This window comes from Pelobates fuscus, chromosome 6, assembly GCF_036172605.1.
Source record: "Pelobates fuscus isolate aPelFus1 chromosome 6, aPelFus1.pri, whole genome shotgun sequence".
Taxonomy (NCBI): domain Eukaryota; kingdom Metazoa; phylum Chordata; class Amphibia; order Anura; family Pelobatidae; genus Pelobates; species Pelobates fuscus.
The window spans coordinates 297,124,938-297,145,964 of record NC_086322.1 but is presented as its reverse complement, the minus strand read 5'-3'; the positions used below and the strand labels follow the sequence as shown (position 1 = coordinate 297,145,964).

Below are 21,027 nucleotides of genomic sequence, written 5' to 3'. Positions count from 1 at the left end.
TCGGTAAATGGAAAATGTATTCCCATATTAAAGGATGACCGTGGCTACTGACCCCCTGCCGCACCTATTAGCCCACCGCGGCTCTAGACAAACTTACATTTTTTGGGAAAATATGTTTTGGTGGCTTTTATCAGAGGAGTTTGTTCGTGGGTGTTCTAAACCTCAGGATCCCCAAACTGTGGACAATATCCCAGTCTGATTGTATCCTCCCATTTTCAGCGGAAGTGACACATTACTAGGTCCTTTTCATTTGGCAGAATTCTAAAAATAAAGGGGCGTCTCCTAGAACCGGGAACAGCGCCATTATCTTACTTGTTATACAGAACAATATCCGGCCTCCAGATCAGCTCAGACGGGATTCGGATCGATGTCACATTCTCGTATTCCAGCGGATCCCAGCGCAGTTTATAATCATTCCATTCCTTTGACAGAGAGCGAGATCAAATTAATGGGGTGAGAAGAAGGGGGTATAAAAGCAGAGTTGGGTCTATAGAATTCCACCTATTGCACCATACAATTCCTTTCTCACCCTTTTACCACTTAAACTCCCCTTTTATCTAAGACTACCGCCATTGCTCCACTCTATCCCTCCCTGTAAATCATTGCTCTAAATTTATCCCATTCTAAAACACCTCCCATTGTGCTATATAATCCTCCCAATAACTCCTCACATTGTGCCATATAATCCTCCCAATAACTCCTCACATTGTGCCATATAATCCTCCCAATAACACCTCCCATTGTGCTATATAATCCTCCCAATAACTCCTCTCATTGTGCTATATAATCCTCCCAATAACTCCTCCCATTGTGCTATATAATCCTCCCAATAACTCCTCACATTGTGCCATATAATCCTCCCAATAACTCCTCACATTGTGCTATATAATCCTCCCAATAACTCCTCTCATTGTGCTATATAATCCTCCCAATAACTCCTCTCATTGTGCTATATAATCCTCCCAATAACTCCTCACATTGTGCCATATAATCCTCCCAATAACTCCTCACATTGTGCTATATAATCCTCCCAATAACTCCTCACATTGTGCCATATAATCCTCCCAATAACTCCTCTCATTGTGCTATATAATCCTCCCAATAACTCCTCACATTGTGCTATATAATCCTCCCAATAACTCCTCTCATTGTGCTATATAATCCTCCCAATAACTCCTCACATTGTGCCATATAATCCTCCCAATAACTCCTCACATTGTGCTATATAATCCTCCCAATAACTCCTCACATTGTGCCATATAATCCTCCCAATAACTCCTCTCATTGTGCTATATAATCCTCCCAATAACTCCTCTCATTGTGCCATATAATCCTCCCAATAACTCCTCACATTGTGCTATATAATCCTCCCAATAACTCCTCACATTGTGCTATATAATCCTCCCAATAACTCCTCTCATTGTGCTATATAATCCTCCCAATAACTCCTCTCATTGTGCTATATAATCCTCCCAATAACTCCTCTCGTTGTGCTATATAATCCTCCCAATAACTCCTCTCATTGTGCTATATAATCCTCCCAATAACTCCTCTCATTGTGCTATATAATCCTCCCAATAACTCCTCTCATTGTGCTATATAATCCTCCCAATAACTCCTCTCATTGTGCTATATAATCCTCCCAATAACTCCTCTCATTGTGCTATATAATCCTCCCAATAACTCCTCTCATTGTGCTATATAATCCTCCCAATAACTCCTCTCATTGTGCTATATAATCCTCCCAATAACTCCTCTCATTGTGCTATATAATCCTCCCAATAACTCCTCACATTGTGCTATATAATCCTCCCAATAACTCCTCTCATTGTGCCATATAATCCTCCCAATAACTCCTCTCATTGTGCTATATAATCCTCCCAATAACTCCTCTCATTGTGCTATATAATCCTCCCAATAACTCCTCTCATTGTGCTATATAATCCTCCCAATAACTCCTCTCATTGTGCTATATAATCCTCCCAATAACTCCTCACATTGTGCCATATAATCCTCCCAATAACTCCTCACATTGTGCCATATAATCCTCCCAATAACACCTCTCATTGTGCTATATAATCCTCCCAATAACTCCTCTCATTGTGCTATATAATCCTCCCAATAACTCCTCCCATTGTGCTATATAATCCTCCCAATAACTCCTCACATTGTGCCATATAATCCTCCCAATAACTCCTCACATTGTGCTATATAATCCTCCCAATAACTCCTCTCATTGTGCTATATAATCCTCCCAATAACTCCTCTCATTGTGCTATATAATCCTCCCAATAACTCCTCACATTGTGCCATATAATCCTCCCAATAACTCCTCACATTGTGCTATATAATCCTCCCAATAACTCCTCACATTGTGCCATATAATCCTCCCAATAACTCCTCTCATTGTGCTATATAATCCTCCCAATAACTCCTCACATTGTGCTATATAATCCTCCCAATAACTCCTCTCATTGTGCTATATAATCCTCCCAATAACTCCTCACATTGTGCCATATAATCCTCCCAATAACTCCTCACATTGTGCTATATAATCCTCCCAATAACTCCTCACATTGTGCCATATAATCCTCCCAATAACTCCTCTCATTGTGCTATATAATCCTCCCAATAACTCCTCTCATTGTGCCATATAATCCTCCCAATAACTCCTCACATTGTGCTATATAATCCTCCCAATAACTCCTCACATTGTGCTATATAATCCTCCCAATAACTCCTCTCATTGTGCTATATAATCCTCCCAATAACTCCTCTCATTGTGCTATATAATCCTCCCAATAACTCCTCTCGTTGTGCTATATAATCCTCCCAATAACTCCTCTCATTGTGCTATATAATCCTCCCAATAACTCCTCTCATTGTGCTATATAATCCTCCCAATAACTCCTCTCATTGTGCTATATAATCCTCCCAATAACTCCTCTCATTGTGCTATATAATCCTCCCAATAACTCCTCTCATTGTGCTATATAATCCTCCCAATAACTCCTCTCATTGTGCTATATAATCCTCCCAATAACTCCTCTCATTGTGCTATATAATCCTCCCAATAACTCCTCTCATTGTGCTATATAATCCTCCCAATAACTCCTCACATTGTGCTATATAATCCTCCCAATAACTCCTCTCATTGTGCCATATAATCCTCCCAATAACTCCTCTCATTGTGCTATATAATCCTCCCAATAACTCCTCTCATTGTGCTATATAATCCTCCCAATAACTCCTCTCATTGTGCTATATAATCCTCCCAATAACTCCTCTCATTGTGCTATATAATCCTCCCAATAACTCCTCACATTGTGCTATATAATCCTCCCAATAACTCCTCTCATTGTGCCATATAATCCTCCCAATAACGCCTCTCATTGTGCCATATAATCCTCCCAATAACTCCTCTCATTGTGCTATATAATCCTCCCAATAACTCCTCCCATTGTGCTATATAATCCTCCCAATAACTCCTCTCATTGTGCTATATAATCCTCCCAATAACTCCTCACATTGTGCCATATAATCCTCCCAATAACTCCTCTCATTGTGCTATATAATCCTCCCAATAACTCCTCACATTGTGCTATATAATCCTCCCAATAACTCCTCATATTGTGCTATATAATCCTCCCAATAACTCCTCACATTGTGCCATATAATCCTCCCAATAACTCCTCTCATTGTGCCATATAATCCTCCCAATAACGCATCTCATTGTGCCATATAATCCTCCCAATAACTCCTCTCATTGTGCCATATAATCCTCCCAATAACTCCTCCCATTGTGCTATATAATCCTCCCAATAACTCCTCTCATTGTGCTATATAATCCTCCCAATAACTCCTCTCATTGTGCTATATAATCCTCCCAATAACTCCTCTCATTGTGCTATATAATCCTCCCAATAACTCCTCTCATTGTGCTATATAATCATCCCAATAACTCCTCACATTGTGCTATATAATCCTCCCAATAACTCCTCACATTGTGCTATATAATCCTCACAATAACTCCTCTCATTGTGCCATATAATACTCCCAATAACTCCTCACATTGTGCTATATAATCCTCCCAATAACTCCTCTCATTGTGCTATATAATCATCCCAATAACTCCTCACATTGTGCTATATAATCCTCCCAATAACTCCTCACATTGTGCTATATAATCCTCACAATAACTCCTCTCATTGTGCTATATAATCCTCCCAATAACTCCTCACATTGTGCTATATAATCCTCCCAATAACTCCTCTCATTGTGCTATATAATCATCCCAATAACTCCTCACATTGTGCTATATAATCCTCCCAATAACTCCTCACATTGTGCTATATAATCCTCACAATAACTCCTCTCATTGTGCCATATAATACTCCCAATAACTCCTCACATTGTGCCATATAATCCTCCCAATAACTCCTCATATTGTGCTATATAATCCTCCCAATAACTCCTCACATTGTGCCATATAATCCTCCCAATAACTCCTCACATTGTGCCATATAATCCTCCCAATAACTCCTCTCATTGTGCTATATAATCCTCCCAATAACTCCTCACATTGTGCTATATAATCCTCCCAATAACTCCTCTCATTGTGCTATATAATCCTCACAATAACTCCTCTCATTGTGCCATATAATCCTCCCAATAACTCCTCTCATTGTGCTATATAATCCTCCCAATAACTCCTCACATTGTGCTATATAATCCTCCCAATAACTCCTCACATTGTGCCATATAATCCTCCCAATAACTCCTCACATTGTGCCATATAATCCTCCCAATAACTCCTCTCATTGTGCCATATAATCCTCCCAATAACTCCTCTCATTGTGCTATATAATCCTCCCAATAACTCCTCACATTGTGCCATATAATCCTCCCAATAACTCCTCATATTGTGCCATATAATCCTCCCAATAACTCCTCTCATTGTGCTATATAATCCTCCCAATAACTCCTCTCATTGTGCTATATAATCCTCCCAATAACTCCTCCCATTGTGCCATATAATCCTCCCAATAACTCCTCTCATTGTGCTATATAATCCTCCCAATAACTCCTCTCATTGTGCTATATAATCCTCCCAATAACTCCTCCCATTGTGCTATATAATCCTCCCAATAACTCCTCTCATTGTGCTATATAATCCTCCCAATAATTCCTCTCATTGTGCTATATAATCCTCACAATAACTCCTCTCATTGTGCTATATAATCCTCCCAATAACTCCTCTCATTGTGCTATATAATCCTCACAATAACTCCTCTCATTGTGCCATATAATCCTCCCAATAACTCCTCTCATTGTGCTATATAATCCTCCCAATAACTCCTCACATTGTGCTATATAATCCTCCCAATAACTCCTCACATTGTGCCATATAATCCTCCCAATAACTCCTCACATTGTGCCATATAATCCTCCCAATAACTCCTCTCATTGTGCCATATAATCCTCCCAATAACTCCTCTCATTGTGCTATATAATCCTCCCAATAACTCCTCACATTGTGCCATATAATCCTCCCAATAACTCCACATATTGTGCCATATAATCCTCCCAATAACTCCTCTCATTGTGCTATATAATCCTCCCAATAACTCCTCCCATTGTGCCATATAATCCTCCCAATAACTCCTCTCATTGTGCTATATAATCCTCCCAATAACTCCTCACATTGTGCCATATAATCCTCCCAATAACTCCTCACATTGTGCCATATAATCCTCCCAATAACTCCTCTCATTGTGCCATATAATCCTCCCAATAACTCCTCTCATTGTGCTATATAATCCTCCCAATAACTCCTCACATTGTGCCATATAATCCTCCCAATAACTCCTCATATTGTGCCATATAATCCTCCCAATAACTCCTCTCATTGTGCTATATAATCCTCCCAATAACTCCTCACATTGTGCTATATAATCCTCCCAATAACTCCTCACATTGTGCCATATAATCCTCCCAATAACTCCTCACATTGTGCCATATAATCCTCCCAATAACTCCTCTCATTGTGCCATATAATCCTCCCAATAACTCCTCTCATTGTGCTATATAATCCTCCCAATAACTCCTCACATTGTGCCATATAATCCTCCCAATAACTCCTCATATTGTGCCATATAATCCTCCCAATAACTCCTCTCATTGTGCTATATAATCCTCCCAATAACTCCTCTCATTGTGCTATATAATCCTCCCAATAACTCCTCCCATTGTGCCATATAATCCTCCCAATAACTCCTCTCATTGTGCTATATAATCCTCCCAATAACTCCTCTCATTGTGCTATATAATCCTCCCAATAACTCCTCCCATTGTGCTATATAATCCTCCCAATAACTCCTCTCATTGTGCTATATAATCCTCCCAATAATTCCTCTCATTGTGCTATATAATCCTCACAATAACTCCTCTCATTGTGCTATATAATCCTCCCAATAACTCCTCTCATTGTGCTATATAATCCTCACAATAACTCCTCTCATTGTGCCATATAATCCTCCCAATAACTCCTCTCATTGTGCTATATAATCCTCCCAATAACTCCTCACATTGTGCTATATAATCCTCCCAATAACTCCTCACATTGTGCCATATAATCCTCCCAATAACTCCTCACATTGTGCCATATAATCCTCCCAATAACTCCTCTCATTGTGCCATATAATCCTCCCAATAACTCCTCTCATTGTGCTATATAATCCTCCCAATAACTCCTCACATTGTGCCATATAATCCTCCCAATAACTCCTCATAGTGTGCCATATAATCCTCCCAATAACTCCTCTCATTGTGCTATATAATCCTCCCAATAACTCCTCCCATTGTGCCATATAATCCTCCCAATAACTCCTCTCATTGTGCTATATAATCCTCCCAATAACTCCTCACATTGTGCCATATAATCCTCCCAATAACTCCTCACATTGTGCCATATAATCCTCCCAATAACTCCTCTCATTGTGCCATATAATCCTCCCAATAACTCCTCTCATTGTGCTATATAATCCTCCCAATAACTCCTCACATTGTGCCATATAATCCTCCCAATAACTCCTCATATTGTGCCATATAATCCTCCCAATAACTCCTCTCATTGTGCTATATAATCCTCCCAATAACTCCTCTCATTGTGCTATATAATCCTCCCAATAACTCCTCCCATTGTGCCATATAATCCTCCCAATAACTCCTCTCATTGTGCTATATAATCCTCCCAATAACTCCTCTCATTGTGCTATATAATCCTCCCAATAACTCCTCCCATTGTGCTATATAATCCTCCCAATAACTCCTCTCATTGTGCTATATAATCCTCCCAATAACTCCTCTCATTGTGCTATATAATCCTCCCAATAACACCTCTCATTGTGCTATATAATCCTCCCAATAACTCCTCACATTGTGCCATATAATCCTCCCAATAACTCCTCACATTGTGCTATATAATCCTCCCAATAACTCCTCTCATTGTGCTATATAATCCTCCCAATAACTCCTCTCATTGTGCTATATAATCCTCCCAATAACTCCTCTCATTGTGCTATATAATCCTCCCAATAATTCCTCTCATTGTGCTATATAATCCTCACAATAACTCCTCACATTGTGCTATATAATCCTCCCAATAACTCCTCTCATTGTGCCATATAATCCTCCCAATAACTCCTCTCATTGTGCCATATAATCCTCCCAATAACTCCTCTCATTGTGCTATATCATTCTCCCAATAACTCCTCTCATTGTGCTATATAATCCTCCCAATAACTCCTCTCATTGTGCCATATAATCCTCCCAATAACTCCTCTCATTGTGCCATATAATCCTCCCAATAACTCCTCTCATTGTGCCATATAATCCTCCCAATAACTCCTCTCATTGTGCTATATAATCCTCCCAATAACTCCTCTCATTGTGCTATATAATCCTCCCAATAACTCCTCCCATTGTGCTATATAATCCTCCCAATAACTCCTCTCATTGTGCTATATAATCCTCCCAATAATTCCTCTCATTGTGCTATATAATCCTCCCAATAACTCTTCACATTGTGCCATATAATCCTCCCAATAACTCCTCTCATTGTGCCATATAATCCTCCCAATAACTCCTCACATTGTGCTATATAATCCTCCCAATAACTCCTCTCATTGTGCCATATAATCCTCCCAATAACTCCTCTCATTGTGCTATATAATCCTCCCAATAACTCCTCTCATTGTGCCATATAATCCTCCCAATAACTCCTCTCATTGTGTATATAATCCTCCCAATAATTCCTCACATTGTGCCATATAATCCTCCCAATAACTCCTCTCATTGTGCTATATAATCCTCCCAATAACTCCTCACATTGTGCCATATAATCCTCCCAATAACACCTCCCATTGTGCTATATAATCCTCCCAATAACTCCTCTCATTGTGCCATATAATCCTCCCAATAATTCCTCACATTGTGCTATATAATCCTCCCAATAACTCCTCACATTGTGCTATATAATCCTCCCAATAACTCCTCTCATTGTGCTATATAATCCTCCCAATAACTCCTCTCATTGTGCTATATAATCCTCCCAATAACTCCTCACATTGTGCTATATAATCCTCCCAATAACTCCTCTCATTGTGCCATATAATCCTCCCAATAACTCCTCTCATTGTGCTATATAATCCTCCCAATAACTCCTCTCATTGTGCTATATAATCCTCCCAATAACTCCTCTCATTGTGCCATATAATCCTCCCAATAACTCCTCTCATTGTGCTATATAATCCTCCCAATAACACCTCCCATTGTGCTATATAATCCTCCCAATAACTCCTCACATTGTGCTATATAATCCTCCCAATAACTCCTCTCATTGTGCCATATAATCCTCCCAATAATTCCTCACATTGTGCTATATAATCCTCCCAATAACTCCTCACATTGTGCCATATAATTCCCAGATTTTACTAGTAACATGACGTAAAGTCATGATTTTATTAAAGACACGGAGGCGAGTATTATGCATATCTCTTTCTTTATTTCCTCAGCAGCAAAGATAGAGGAATATAAATATTGTCAAAATGAAAGAAAAAACTGTACAGGCATAACAGGCAGCCAATCACATAATAGAGGAAGTAGCTATATAAGTCCTGTGTCTCCCACAATCCCCCTCTTTCTTGCGAAAACCGAAGACCAGGTAAAATAAACTATGTCCCACTTGATCCAAACAGGAAACGGGAAACAATGCGAAAACTTCAAGCTAAAAAAGATAGAAAATTATGGTAATTTCCAAACTCAAAACTGTAGACTTACCAAACATAACCGTGAGGAGCCATACATAAAAAAACTGGATTCTGAAATAGAAAATATATAAAAATTAGAAACCAGCATAAAACGTTCAAGATCATCCAAAACATGATAAAAATACATGATATAAATACAGACCTAATTGAAAAAACATACCTGAATAGCACCGAAGCATCTCCTTTCCCAAATCCACACCGGGAGGGTGGGCGGGAATAATACTCGCCTCCGTGTCTTTAATAAAATCATGACTTTACGTCATGTTACTAGTAAAATCTGGGAATTTTATTAAAGACACGGAGGCTCATATTATGCAAGTTCAAAGCTGTGCTATCACCTGAGATGCGATGTGTTCAATTGGTCTGAAATAGAAATTGCGGAAGGTCGATTCACGGAACCAATCCGCTGCTCGCATAATGTCCTCCAAACGACATCCAACTGCATACGCTTTCGAAGCCATAGCTCCCCGAACTGAATGAGGCGTGAAGACAGAGGTGTCTATACCTGCCATAGACAGGAGCCATCGCACCCAACGTGCCAGCGTTGGCATGGAACAGGTTGGTGAGGTGCATGAAAAGAAATGAACAAGGGATGCGAATCTGATGAACGCAGAGACTGCGTAGCATCCAGATAGGCCCTGAGGCAATCCACCGGACAAAGTGCAGGATTCCCTGAGAATCTTGGATACACAAATGACTTAGAAGTCTATTTCGTCCTCCTGGATATGTTGAAACAACTAACACCCTCTGGGGTGAAAACAATGGTGTCCCAGTCAAGGGCCCTGACGTCGGAAACCCTCTTACATGAGATCAAACAGAGTAACATAACCAACTTGGAAGACAATTGTTTGAGGGTCAATTCCTGGCTAGGGTACCATGCAGAGAGAAAGTGCAACATCACATTGACGTCCCAGAAGGCAGAAAAACGAGACCTAGGAGGACGGGCGAGGCGGATACCTTTGAGGAGGCGACATACAAAAGGGTGTCTGCCGCCGGGGGAACTATCCAAACCACTATGACCCGCTGAGATAGCGGAGCGGCAAAGGTTGATAGTGCGGTATGCCTAGCCCGAGTCAAACAGGAACGTGAGGAACTCCAAGATCAGATGGAGAGCGGCAGATATGGGATCCACTGCTCGTACCATGCACCAATGAGACCATGAGTTCCATGAGCTACGGTAAGCCGATCTTGTGCCTGGAGCCCATGCGTTATCGAGGAGCAGGAGAGTTGATCGCGGAACGTTTGAGACAATCCAAGATCCCCTGAAAGGAGCCACGCTACTAGAGGCAATTGGTGGTGTAACACCAGCCCGCGCGAGATCCCGTCTGGATCCAGAAGAAGATCCTGGAAGCTCGGGATCAGACGAGGGTAATCTATCGACAACTCCATCAGGCGTGGAAACCACGGTCGGGATCTCCAAAGGGTGTGATCAACGCCAGGTAACAGCCGTGACGGACCAATTTCGATATCGTGCGGGCAATCATGTTGAATGGTGGAAAGGCATACAGACGGCCTGATGGCCATTCTTGGAGAAAGGCGTCCGTCGCCACTGCAGCCGGATCCGGTCTCCAACTGTAAAACTTCGGGAGTAGCGTGTTCAGACGAGAAGCGAACAGATCCATCGTGAACTGTCCCCATAGACTGTCTAGGCTTTGGAAAACCGAAACGTGCAAGTGCCAATCTCCCGAGTCACTTAAACGTCTGGAATTCTAATCCGCTCCCGAATTGTCCAGACCCGAAATGTGTTCAGCCGTCACAGAGACGTTGTAGTAGAGGTAAAAATTGCCAAAAATCTTTCGCTAACAGAGTCAGCATCCTTGACTTGGTACCTTCCAGGTGATTAATATATCGGACAGCTGACACGTTGTCCATCTTGAGTAGAACACAGCAGTTCGCCCGACCCGGGGTAAGGCTGTGAATCGCAAAAGTCCCTGTCAAGAGCTCCAGGCAGTTGATGTGCAACGGTTTCTCGATTTCGGACCATCCGCCTCTTGTGGAAACATCGCCACAACGAGCACCCCAGCCGTGTAAGCTGGCATCGGACACTATCACCACGTCCGGAACGGAACCGAAAATGGCTCTTCCGTTCCAGGCCTTCATGTGTGCCAACCACCAGACCAGTTCGTCCCTAGATTCTTCGTCCAGTCGTATCCTGGATTCGTAAGAACGGCCCGAACGGAGGTGCGAACCTTTGAGGCGTTGGAGGGCTCTGTAATGTAGCGGGCCCGGGAATATTGCCTGGATGGAGGCAGCGAGCAGGCCTATTAGCCTGGGCCGGCTGATGGACAACTCCGGCACCCGGCGCGCCCGCCGAAGTTCCTTCTGGATGGTCTTCATCTTGGATTCCGGTAAGTACAGGAATCGCTAGATGGGATCCACTCGGAAAACCCAAGAATTCCAAGGACTGAGTGGGGGTCAGGGCCGACTTTTCCCAGATGATCAAGAAAACCAAGTTCTGTAATAGCCTAGTTGTCCAGTCCAAATGTAGTAGTAGCTAGTCTCTGGACTGTGACCTGATTAGAATGTCGTCCAGGTAAATAATCAGGCGTACTCCACTCGTACGAAGGAACGTTACCACCGGTTTCATGACCTTGGTGAAGCACCAAGGAGCTGAGGACAGACCGAAAGGCAGGCAGGTAAAACGCCAGCGCCTCCCGTGCCAGGTGAAGTGGAGGTAATCCCTGTGGTCCTTTGCGATGGGAACTGTAAAGTACGCGTCCTTCAGATCTAATTTGGCCAACCAATCCAACTGCCGGAGGAGATCTCTGAGGCAATGTATGCCTTCCATCTGAAAATGTTGGTAACGTAGGAATGCATTGAGAGGACGGAGATTTAATACAGGGCAGACTCCGCCCCCTTTCTTTGGCACCAGAGAGAGATTGCTCGTAAAGCCCGGAGTGGCGAGAGGCAACTCTTCTATAGCGCCTTTGGACAACATCTCCTCGACTTCTGTCGAAATCATTCCGTCCCGATCCGGCGGGAGGGACAGTTCTCTGGGGATGGAACAGGCAGAGAAAACAACTCCAGGCGGTAACCCGTACGCATTGCAGTACCCAAGCATCTGAGGTTATAGCCGCCCACCCCCGGTAAAATGATTCTAGCCTTCCCGCCACCCGGACATGAGTGAGATGGGAAGAAGGGGTACTCACCATAAGGACGCCTGCCCGAAGTGGCACCACGGGGGTAACTGGAGCCCCAAGATCTCCCTCTGGCAGGGAAACATGCGCTTCATGTTTGCCTGCTCCTTGTCTATGGCCGTAAAGGTCTTAACGTATGAGCCCAGGTCCTTCACAAAGGAAGTGCCGAACAACGTCCCCCTCATCAGTCGACCTGGTTCCGCCACCGTCATGGCAGCCAATTTGGGATCGATCTTAAGAAGGATCGCCTTACGCCTCTCAGAGGACATAGCAGTATTGGCATTGCCCAATAGGCAGATAGCCCTCTGGACTCAACCTATGGCAACGTCAACGTCCAGCACTGAATTGCCCGCTCTAGCGGTGTCCAGGAGCTCATATAATTTAGACAGGGGGCCCAGGGTATCCAAGATCTTGTCCTGGCACCCCTTAAGGGAGTAGTCCAAGCCCTTCTTGGGCTTCCAACCTGACTTGTTCAGGAATTGAACAGGGGATCAATGTCAGGGGTCATGCAGGCCGAGCCCGGTAGAGAGGGCCTGGGGCATTCTGCCCGTAACTTATTGCGACCCTCCTTGGAAAGGGGGTACGCATACGTCGTGCCACGTAATGAGCGATATGGTCCGGGGAAACCCACTCTGCAGACCTAGGGTGACGGAGATCGTCAGGGTCAAATAGAGGGTTGCCCTGAGGGTCAAACAGCGCCTTGGCGTCCCCAGTGGGGCCAAGCACGTGACTATGGGCAGCGGCGGAGGTCCCAGAAGGGGTCACACCCGTAAGGGGCAAAAACCTCACCCGACTCGCCCTCATCATAGGAGTCATACTCCATAACGTCGGACTCATTCTCCACACTCCGGTCGGTATCCGACCCATCATCCAGGGCTTTAGCCCAATTCCATAATCTAGCCTTTTTAGCCCGGCCAGGGGCTCTATTGCGCGTGGGAGGCGCGCTGTCATTGACCGCCTCTAGCGTGTCATTCATGGCAGGTAGAACCTGCATCGAGGAGTGGGAGTCGACATGTTTAGACTTCGCCTAAGCCTTACGGGCCCCAGGCACAGTCGGGGTAGGTGAGGAGGTCCCCACGCCCAGGAGGGCGGGGGCCGCCAGGAAGGCAAAAAGTAAGGAGTGCAGGGAATGGGAAAAAAGGAGGAGGACACAGCACCCATGGCTGAAGCAAAAGCCTCTGCAAGGAAGAAGCCATAGTGGCATCCAGCAGGGTTTGAAATTCCTGGGAAGCATTAGCCCCTACAGGATTGTCTGAGTTAAAATCAGTGGTGAGGCCCTCAGGCCCTTCCTCCCTGTCCTGCATAGTGGCAACTTAAAGCATAAGTAAAATCCCAGCAGTATAAGCTAACAACAAAGTGACAGAACAAGGGTTGATTAACCCACAGAAAAATAGTATAGGGAAAACAGAAGAAAACCTTTGCACTGGTGTACCCCAGGGACCCAGAGGCAGAGCAGAGCGCACGGCAGCAGAGGGATCGACCGACACGGAGAAGGACCGTCCCCAAGATGGCCGCCGCACGTGCAGAGAGCGCTCGCGGACTGAAACCCGGCGGGGAAGGGGCTTTCACCTACCCGCGCGGGCAGCCCGCGAGCGAGCTGCGAGATACTGACAGCCGCGGCAGGTGTTAGAAATAACCGCGGCTGAAAGCTGGATCCGGGTCCCGCGCGGCACCGCCGGCAAGCAGGGCGGGCGCGGGGGGGAAGCAGAAGGTTGTGAGCAATCAGGGAGAAATACACCAGCGCAAGGGGTAGTTGAGAGAAAACAGTAAATAACTGCTGCACAGAAGCAGGCAGTAGCAATAATAACACAAGATAAATCATAAAATATCAGTAAATTAGCAATAAAAGAGCAAACAATACACAATGAATAAGGAGCACAAAGCAAGGTACTTAGCTGTCTGAGGAAGCAGCAAAGAAAGAGGGGGATTGTGGGAGACACAGGACTTATATAGCTACTTCCTCTGTTATGTGATTGGCTGCCTGTTATGCCTGTACAGTTTTTTCTTTCATTTTGACAATATTTATATTCCTCTATCTTTGCTGCTGAGGAAATAAAGAAAGAGATATGCATAATATGAGCCTCCGTGTCTTTAATAAAATCCTCCCAATAACTCCTCTCATTGTGCCATACAATCCTCCCAATAACTCCTCACATTGTGCTATATAATCCTCCCAATAACTCCTCCCATTGTGCTATATAATCCTCCCAATAACTCCTCTCATTGTGCTATATAATCCTCCCAATAACTCCTCTCATTGTGCTATATAATCCTCCCAATAACTCCTCTCATTGTGCCATATAATCCTCCCAATAACTCCTCTCATTGTGCTATATAATCCTCCCAATAACTCCTCTCATTGTGCCATATAATCCTCCCAATAACTCCTCATTGTGCCATATAATCCTCCCAATAACTCCTCTCATTGTGCTATATAATCCTCCCAATAACTCCTCTCATTGTGCCATATAATCCTCCCAATAACTCCTCTCATTGTGCCATATAATCCTCCCAATAACTCCTCTCATTGTGCCATATAATCCTCCCAATAACTCCTCACATTGTGCCATATAATCCTCCCAATAACTCCTCTCATTGTGCCATATAATCCTCCCAATAACTCCTCACATTGTGCCATATAATCCTCCCAATAACTCCTCATTGTGCCATATAATCCTCCCAATAACTCCTCTCATTGTGCTATATAATCCTCCCAATAACTCCTCTCATTGTGCTATATAATCCTCCCAATAACTCCTCTCATTGTGCCATATAATCCTCCCAATAACTCCTCTCATTGTGCCATATAATCCTCCCAATAACTCCTCTCATTGTGCCATATAATCCTCCCAATTACTCCTCACATTGTGCCATATAATCCTCCCAATAACTCCTCACATTGTGCCATATAATCCTCCCAATAACTCCTCTCATTGTGCCATATAATCCTCCCAATAACTCCTCATTGTGCCATATAATCCTCCCAATAACTCCTCACATTGTGCCATATAATCCTCCCAATAACTCCTCACATTGTGCCATATAATCCTCCCAATAACTCCTCACATTGTGCCATAGAGCCCAGATATAGAGAGATCATTTAGGAGACCTACCTGTTTCACCCAAACATTGGTCGTCATCATCTGGTTCTTCTCATCCTATAGTAAAAGCAGATCAATAAGTGAATACAATTCTTGCTTTAATCCCAAACAAATCAATGACGTCAGCAAACGTTCAGCTATAATGGTGAATTAAAGTACAAATCGTACTTTGGCACACATGGTGTATAGAGAAGTTGGAGAATTTTTATTCCAAATCATCTATGCCTTTTGGTTTTAAAGGCTAGGAGACAACTGTCTTATTTTAAAGCTTTAGCTTTGAATGAGACTGTAACCTCACTCTGCAGGCTGTAAAAAAAAAAAAGGTAAATATGATTTTCATATTTCCTTCTTATGCTTTCCACAATCATAGCCAATCAGTGCCATATCCCTTGGGATGCTGGAAAAGTGGACAGGACATGCCTGAAAGATTCACACAAGTACAGCTGGAAGATCTCATCACCTTGCAACATCCTGCCAGAGGAAAAAGAGTGGAAGTCTCTTCAGTGTGACCATGCAGAGCAGGCTTAGGTGTTGGGTTACTCTCTCCTGCTGCTGCACAGTGATGCCCTAACTCTGTTATTAGTGGACTGGTCTGAAACTGATATGGGTGGGAAGGAGGGATGGGCTGAAGAAACTCCCCTAGTTAAGAGGAGTGCCCAACAATGCAATCTGACAAAGTTTAGAGTAAGTTTATAATCATTTATTACATACTTTTACCGGTTTTCTTGCTTTATTTTGGTAGATTTTTTTAGGAGTGCTTGCTGGTTTAAAATAATGGTCAAGTGATGCATGTCCCTTGCCTGCTAAAACGCTGAGTTTAGTAAAGAGCCGTGTATGTATATGGATTACACATAAATGGATTAAATGTCAGACGCTATATCCATTATGAGGGTTTGCTTAATCATTATTCATAGAGGTGAAGGATTTGTAACTTTTAGAACAAAGTAATGGACTTGGAAGCTTTACGTTGGAGGTGGAACATTTGCCGGCTAGGCTAGGCTGACCTGACATTTGCAATTTTACTGTCGATTCTCCCATTCCTGGTTTAGTAAGTAAACCCCTATCTAGGACAGTTGCAGACTCATTGTAGTCTCTAAATTAATGACGAGATTGGATCGCCTGCACAGTACAGCGACAGAAAGGAGGATTCTGCTTCAGAATATCTTAGGATATGGAGCTGTCAATAAGCCGTAGGAACTACAGTCCCATTCCCCCTCCTTGCCATCTTGTTCCGTAGACAAGTGGTGCAGTAGGTGGATGTCCAGTCGGGAGGATTTGCTACAGAGAATAATGCTGAGACTATTTGATTTGTGCCAACAAAGCCCAGAAATAATTCATTATCCAGATGAGAAATTTAATGGAAAACACGTATTGTGCCAGGGGCCGACATAATGCCCTTAGTGACTCATCACAATCCTGTAAAATGCCAAGTTGGTTTCACGGATCTCTATTTCTTTTTGTTTCCAAACCAACCAAGACCTCCGCACTCAAATCCCAGCCATAGCCAGGCCAATACTGAACCAGAGATCACACACAATCCTCAACCTTCTCAGCAGCAGGTTAAACGCTAAACTACAGCAAATTAAAAGCGTTAGTTGGTATTTGTTAAACTGTGAACTGACAAACTGTATAAGAGGAGCTGTCACTTTAAATTAATGGCACAATCAAATGGCCAACTGAAATGTAACGATAGGTTGAGCTATTTTTCTTTACATTGTGTGACAGAGCTATTTGTATCCCCAAAACATACGGTTTCCCACAAGTAATCCCCAAACATGATATATCTGGTTCTCGGGTGCAATCTGTCCAAATTGCACCTGGATCGGAGGTGCCCAGCCCAAGCAATCACCGTTCGAAGTTTGACCGCGACCATCCGTTGAACCAGTGCAGAGTCCCATGCTGAGCTTGGAGGGTACTCAAATAAATTGTTCCCGGAGCCCTATAGAAGGGAGCTTCCACAAGATTGCAGGATAAAACTTACCAGGAAAGGTTAAAGGATCTTAACATGTATAGCTTGGAGGAAAGACGAGACGGGGGGATATGATAGAAACATTTAAATACATAAAGGGAAACAACACAGTAAAGGAGGAGACTATATTTAAAAGAAGAAAAACTACCACAACAAGAGGACATAGTCTTAAATTAGAGGAGCAAAGATTTAAAAATAATATCAGCAAGCATTACTTTACTGAGAGGGTAGTGGATGCATGGAATAGCCTTGCAGCTGAAGTGGTAGAGGTTAACACATTGAGGGAGTTTAAGCATGCGTGGGATGGGCATAAGGCTATCCTAACTATAAGATAAGGCCAGGGACTGATGAAAGTATTTAGAACATTGGGCAAACTAGATGGGCCGAATGGTTCTTATCTGCCGTCACATTCTATGTTTAAGTCCTTGGTATCTCTTGATGCTTCATCACCTCACTGAGCTCCCCTCCACATGGCGTCCTGTTTGGTGATCAGTAGGCCAAGGGATACCTAATCAAAGAATCACCGGATCCCGGCACAGTCTCGATCCGGTGAACAATGCCAGAATCATTAGAAACTCAATATTTAGGATGGGTCCAGGCAATCCTTAGAGGTCCTGAACCAGCTGTGAAACCAAATAAGCATCCAGGGAAGCAAGCAGAGGTGATTTTGAGAAAAGCTTGTAAATTCATTAACCCCGGCAGTGTCATACACAAAGAGCGTACGTGCAGCATTCCAGGAGAATCTCTCCGTAAAAGCCGGGTTATGAATAAACACGCCCGAGGCATCATGGAATGAGTCCGTGATCATTACATTTCCTCTTTAGCTCACAGTAACGGAGATGGGTAAAAAAAAGCAAGTCTCCGACTCCTCTACTTGGGGTAAATTTTATTGTTCTTTATCATTGTTCTTTGTTCTTTATGTAAATTCCTGTCCTAATGTGTTTTACACCCCACCTCCTATAGAATGTAAGCTCGTTTGAGCAGGGTCCTCTTCAACCTATTGTTCCTGTAAGTTTATTTGTAATTGTCCTATTTATAGTTAAATCCCCCTCTCATAATATTGTAAAGCGCTACGGAATCTGTTGGCGCTATATAAATGGCAATAATAAATAAATAAATAAATAAATCACATGTTAAATATAAATTTAATTTCCATTGCACCTGTTGTCTAGTTGAACGATACAGAAATGAGAAGTTACAAAGCGCCATCCTGTAAACTCCAGCGTCATGCTGGGAGCGTGAGAGCAGGTGGACTTGTCACCCATTGGCAGAGATAAACGATTGTTCCCATCTCGTTATAACTGCTGCATCACGTAATGGGCCAATTATATGGCTGGAAGATCACAGTACCTCGCACCTGCTTCACCGATAGCTGCGACATTCTCTGCCCCCATTTATATGCCAACAGATTACTTGCTTTACTCCGGAATTCATGTATTTATCTCCTGACACAATTCACCCAGTGTTTGTTTGTCATGTTTACAAGCAAGCAGCGTAAATAACGCCACAAACAGCGGGAAGACCCGGGTTCTGTAAATAACGCCACAAACAGCGGGAAGACCTGGGTTCTGTAAATAACGCCACAAACAGCGGGAAAACCCGGGTTCTGTAAATAACGCCACAAACAGCGGGAAGACCTGGGTTTTGTAAATAACGACACAAACAGCGGGAAGACCCGGGTTCTGTAAATAACGCCACAAACAGCGGGAAGAACTGGGTTCTGTAAATAACGCCACAAACAGCGGGAAGACCTGGGTTCTGTAAATAACGCAACAAACAGCAGGAAGACCCGGGTTCTGTAAATAACGCCACAAACAGGGGGAAGACCTGGGTTCTGTAAATAACGCCACAAACAGCGGGAAGACCTAGGTTCTGTAAATAACGCCACAAACAGCGGGAAAACCCGGGTTCTGTAAATAACGCCACAAACAGAGGGAAGACCTGGGTTCTGTAAATAACGCCACAAACAGCGGGAAGACCCGGGTTCTGTAAATAACGCCACAAACAGCGGGAAGACCTGGGTTCTGTAAGTAACGCCACAAACAGTGGGAAGACCTGGGTTCTGTAAATAACGCAACAAACAGCAGGAAGACCTGGGTTCTGTAAATAACGCCACAAACAGCGGGAAGACCCGGGTTCTGTAAGTAACGCCACAAACAGTGGGAAGACCTGGGTTCTGTAAATAACGCAACAAACAGCAGGAAGACCCGGGTTCTGTAAATAACGCCACAAACAGCGGGAAGACCCGGGTTCTGTAAATAACGCCACAAACAGGGGGAAGACCCGGGTTCTGTAAATAACGCCACAAACAGCAGGAAGACCTGGGTTCTGTAAATAACGCCACAAACAGCGGGAAGACCTGGGTTCTGTAAATAACGCCACAAACAGCGGGAAGACCTGGGTTCTGTAAATAACACCACAAACAGCGGGAAGACCCGGGTTCTGTAAATAACGCCACAAACAGGGGGAAGACCCGGGTTCTGTAAATAACGCCACAAACAGCGGGAAAACCCGGGTTCTGTAAATAACGCCACAAACAGAGGGAAGACCTGGGTTCTGTAAATAATGCCACAAACAGCGGGAAGACCCGGGTTCTGTAAATAACGCCACAAACAGCGGGAAGACCTGGGTTCTGTAAATAACGCCACAAACAGCGGGAAGACCTGGGTTCTGTAAATAACGCCACATACAGCGGGAAGACCCGGGTTCTGTAAATAACGCCACAAACAGCGGGAAGACCCGGGTTCTGTAAATAACACCACAAACAGGGGGAAGACCCGGGTTCTGTAAATAACGCCACAAACAGCGGGAAGACCCGGGTTCTGTAAATAACACCACAAACAGCGGGAAGACCTGGGTTCTGTAAATAACGCCACAAACAGCGGGAAGACCTGGGTTCTGTAAATAACGCCACAAACAGCGGGAAGACCTGGGTTCTGTAAATAACGCCACAAACAGCGGGAACACCTGGGTTCTGTAAATAACGCCACAAACAGCGGGAAGACCCGGGTTCTGTAAATAACGCCACAAACAGCGGGAAGACCTGGGTTCTGTAAATAACGCCACAAACAGTGGGAAGACCTGGGTTCTGTAAATAACGCCACAAACAGCGGGAAGACCTGGGTTCTGTAAATAGCGCCACAAACAGCGGGAAGACCCGGGTTCTGTAAATAACACCACAAACAGCGGGAAGACCTGGGTTCTGTAAATAACGCCACAAACAGGGGGAAGACCTGGGTTCTGTAAATAACGCCACAAACAGGGGGAAGTCCTGGGTTCTGTAAATAATGCCACAAACAGCGGGAAGACCTGGGTTCTGTAAATAACGCCACAAACAGCGGGAAGACCCGGGTTCTGTAAATAACGCCACAAACAGCGGGAAGACCTGGGTTCTGTAAATAACGCCACAAACAGCAGGAAGACCTGGGTTCTGTAAATAACGACACTAACAGGGGGAAGACCCGGGTTCTGTAAATAACGCCACAAACAGC

The 21,027-nt window shown here is 43.8% G+C and overlaps 1 protein-coding gene across 1 annotated transcript in view; it reads right to left on the bottom strand.

The window, feature by feature from the left end:
* CHRNA4 (cholinergic receptor nicotinic alpha 4 subunit) overlaps nucleotides 1-21,027 on the bottom strand; it is a 57,847-nt gene that overhangs the window by 12,624 nt on the left and 24,196 nt on the right. The window contains exons 3-4 of the mRNA XM_063459562.1: nucleotides 15,580-15,624; nucleotides 313-422 (exon numbers count right to left, since the gene is read on the bottom strand). Of these exons, the coding sequence (XP_063315632.1) occupies nucleotides 313-422; nucleotides 15,580-15,624 (155 nt within the window). The remainder of the gene's footprint in view (nucleotides 1-312; nucleotides 423-15,579; nucleotides 15,625-21,027) is intronic.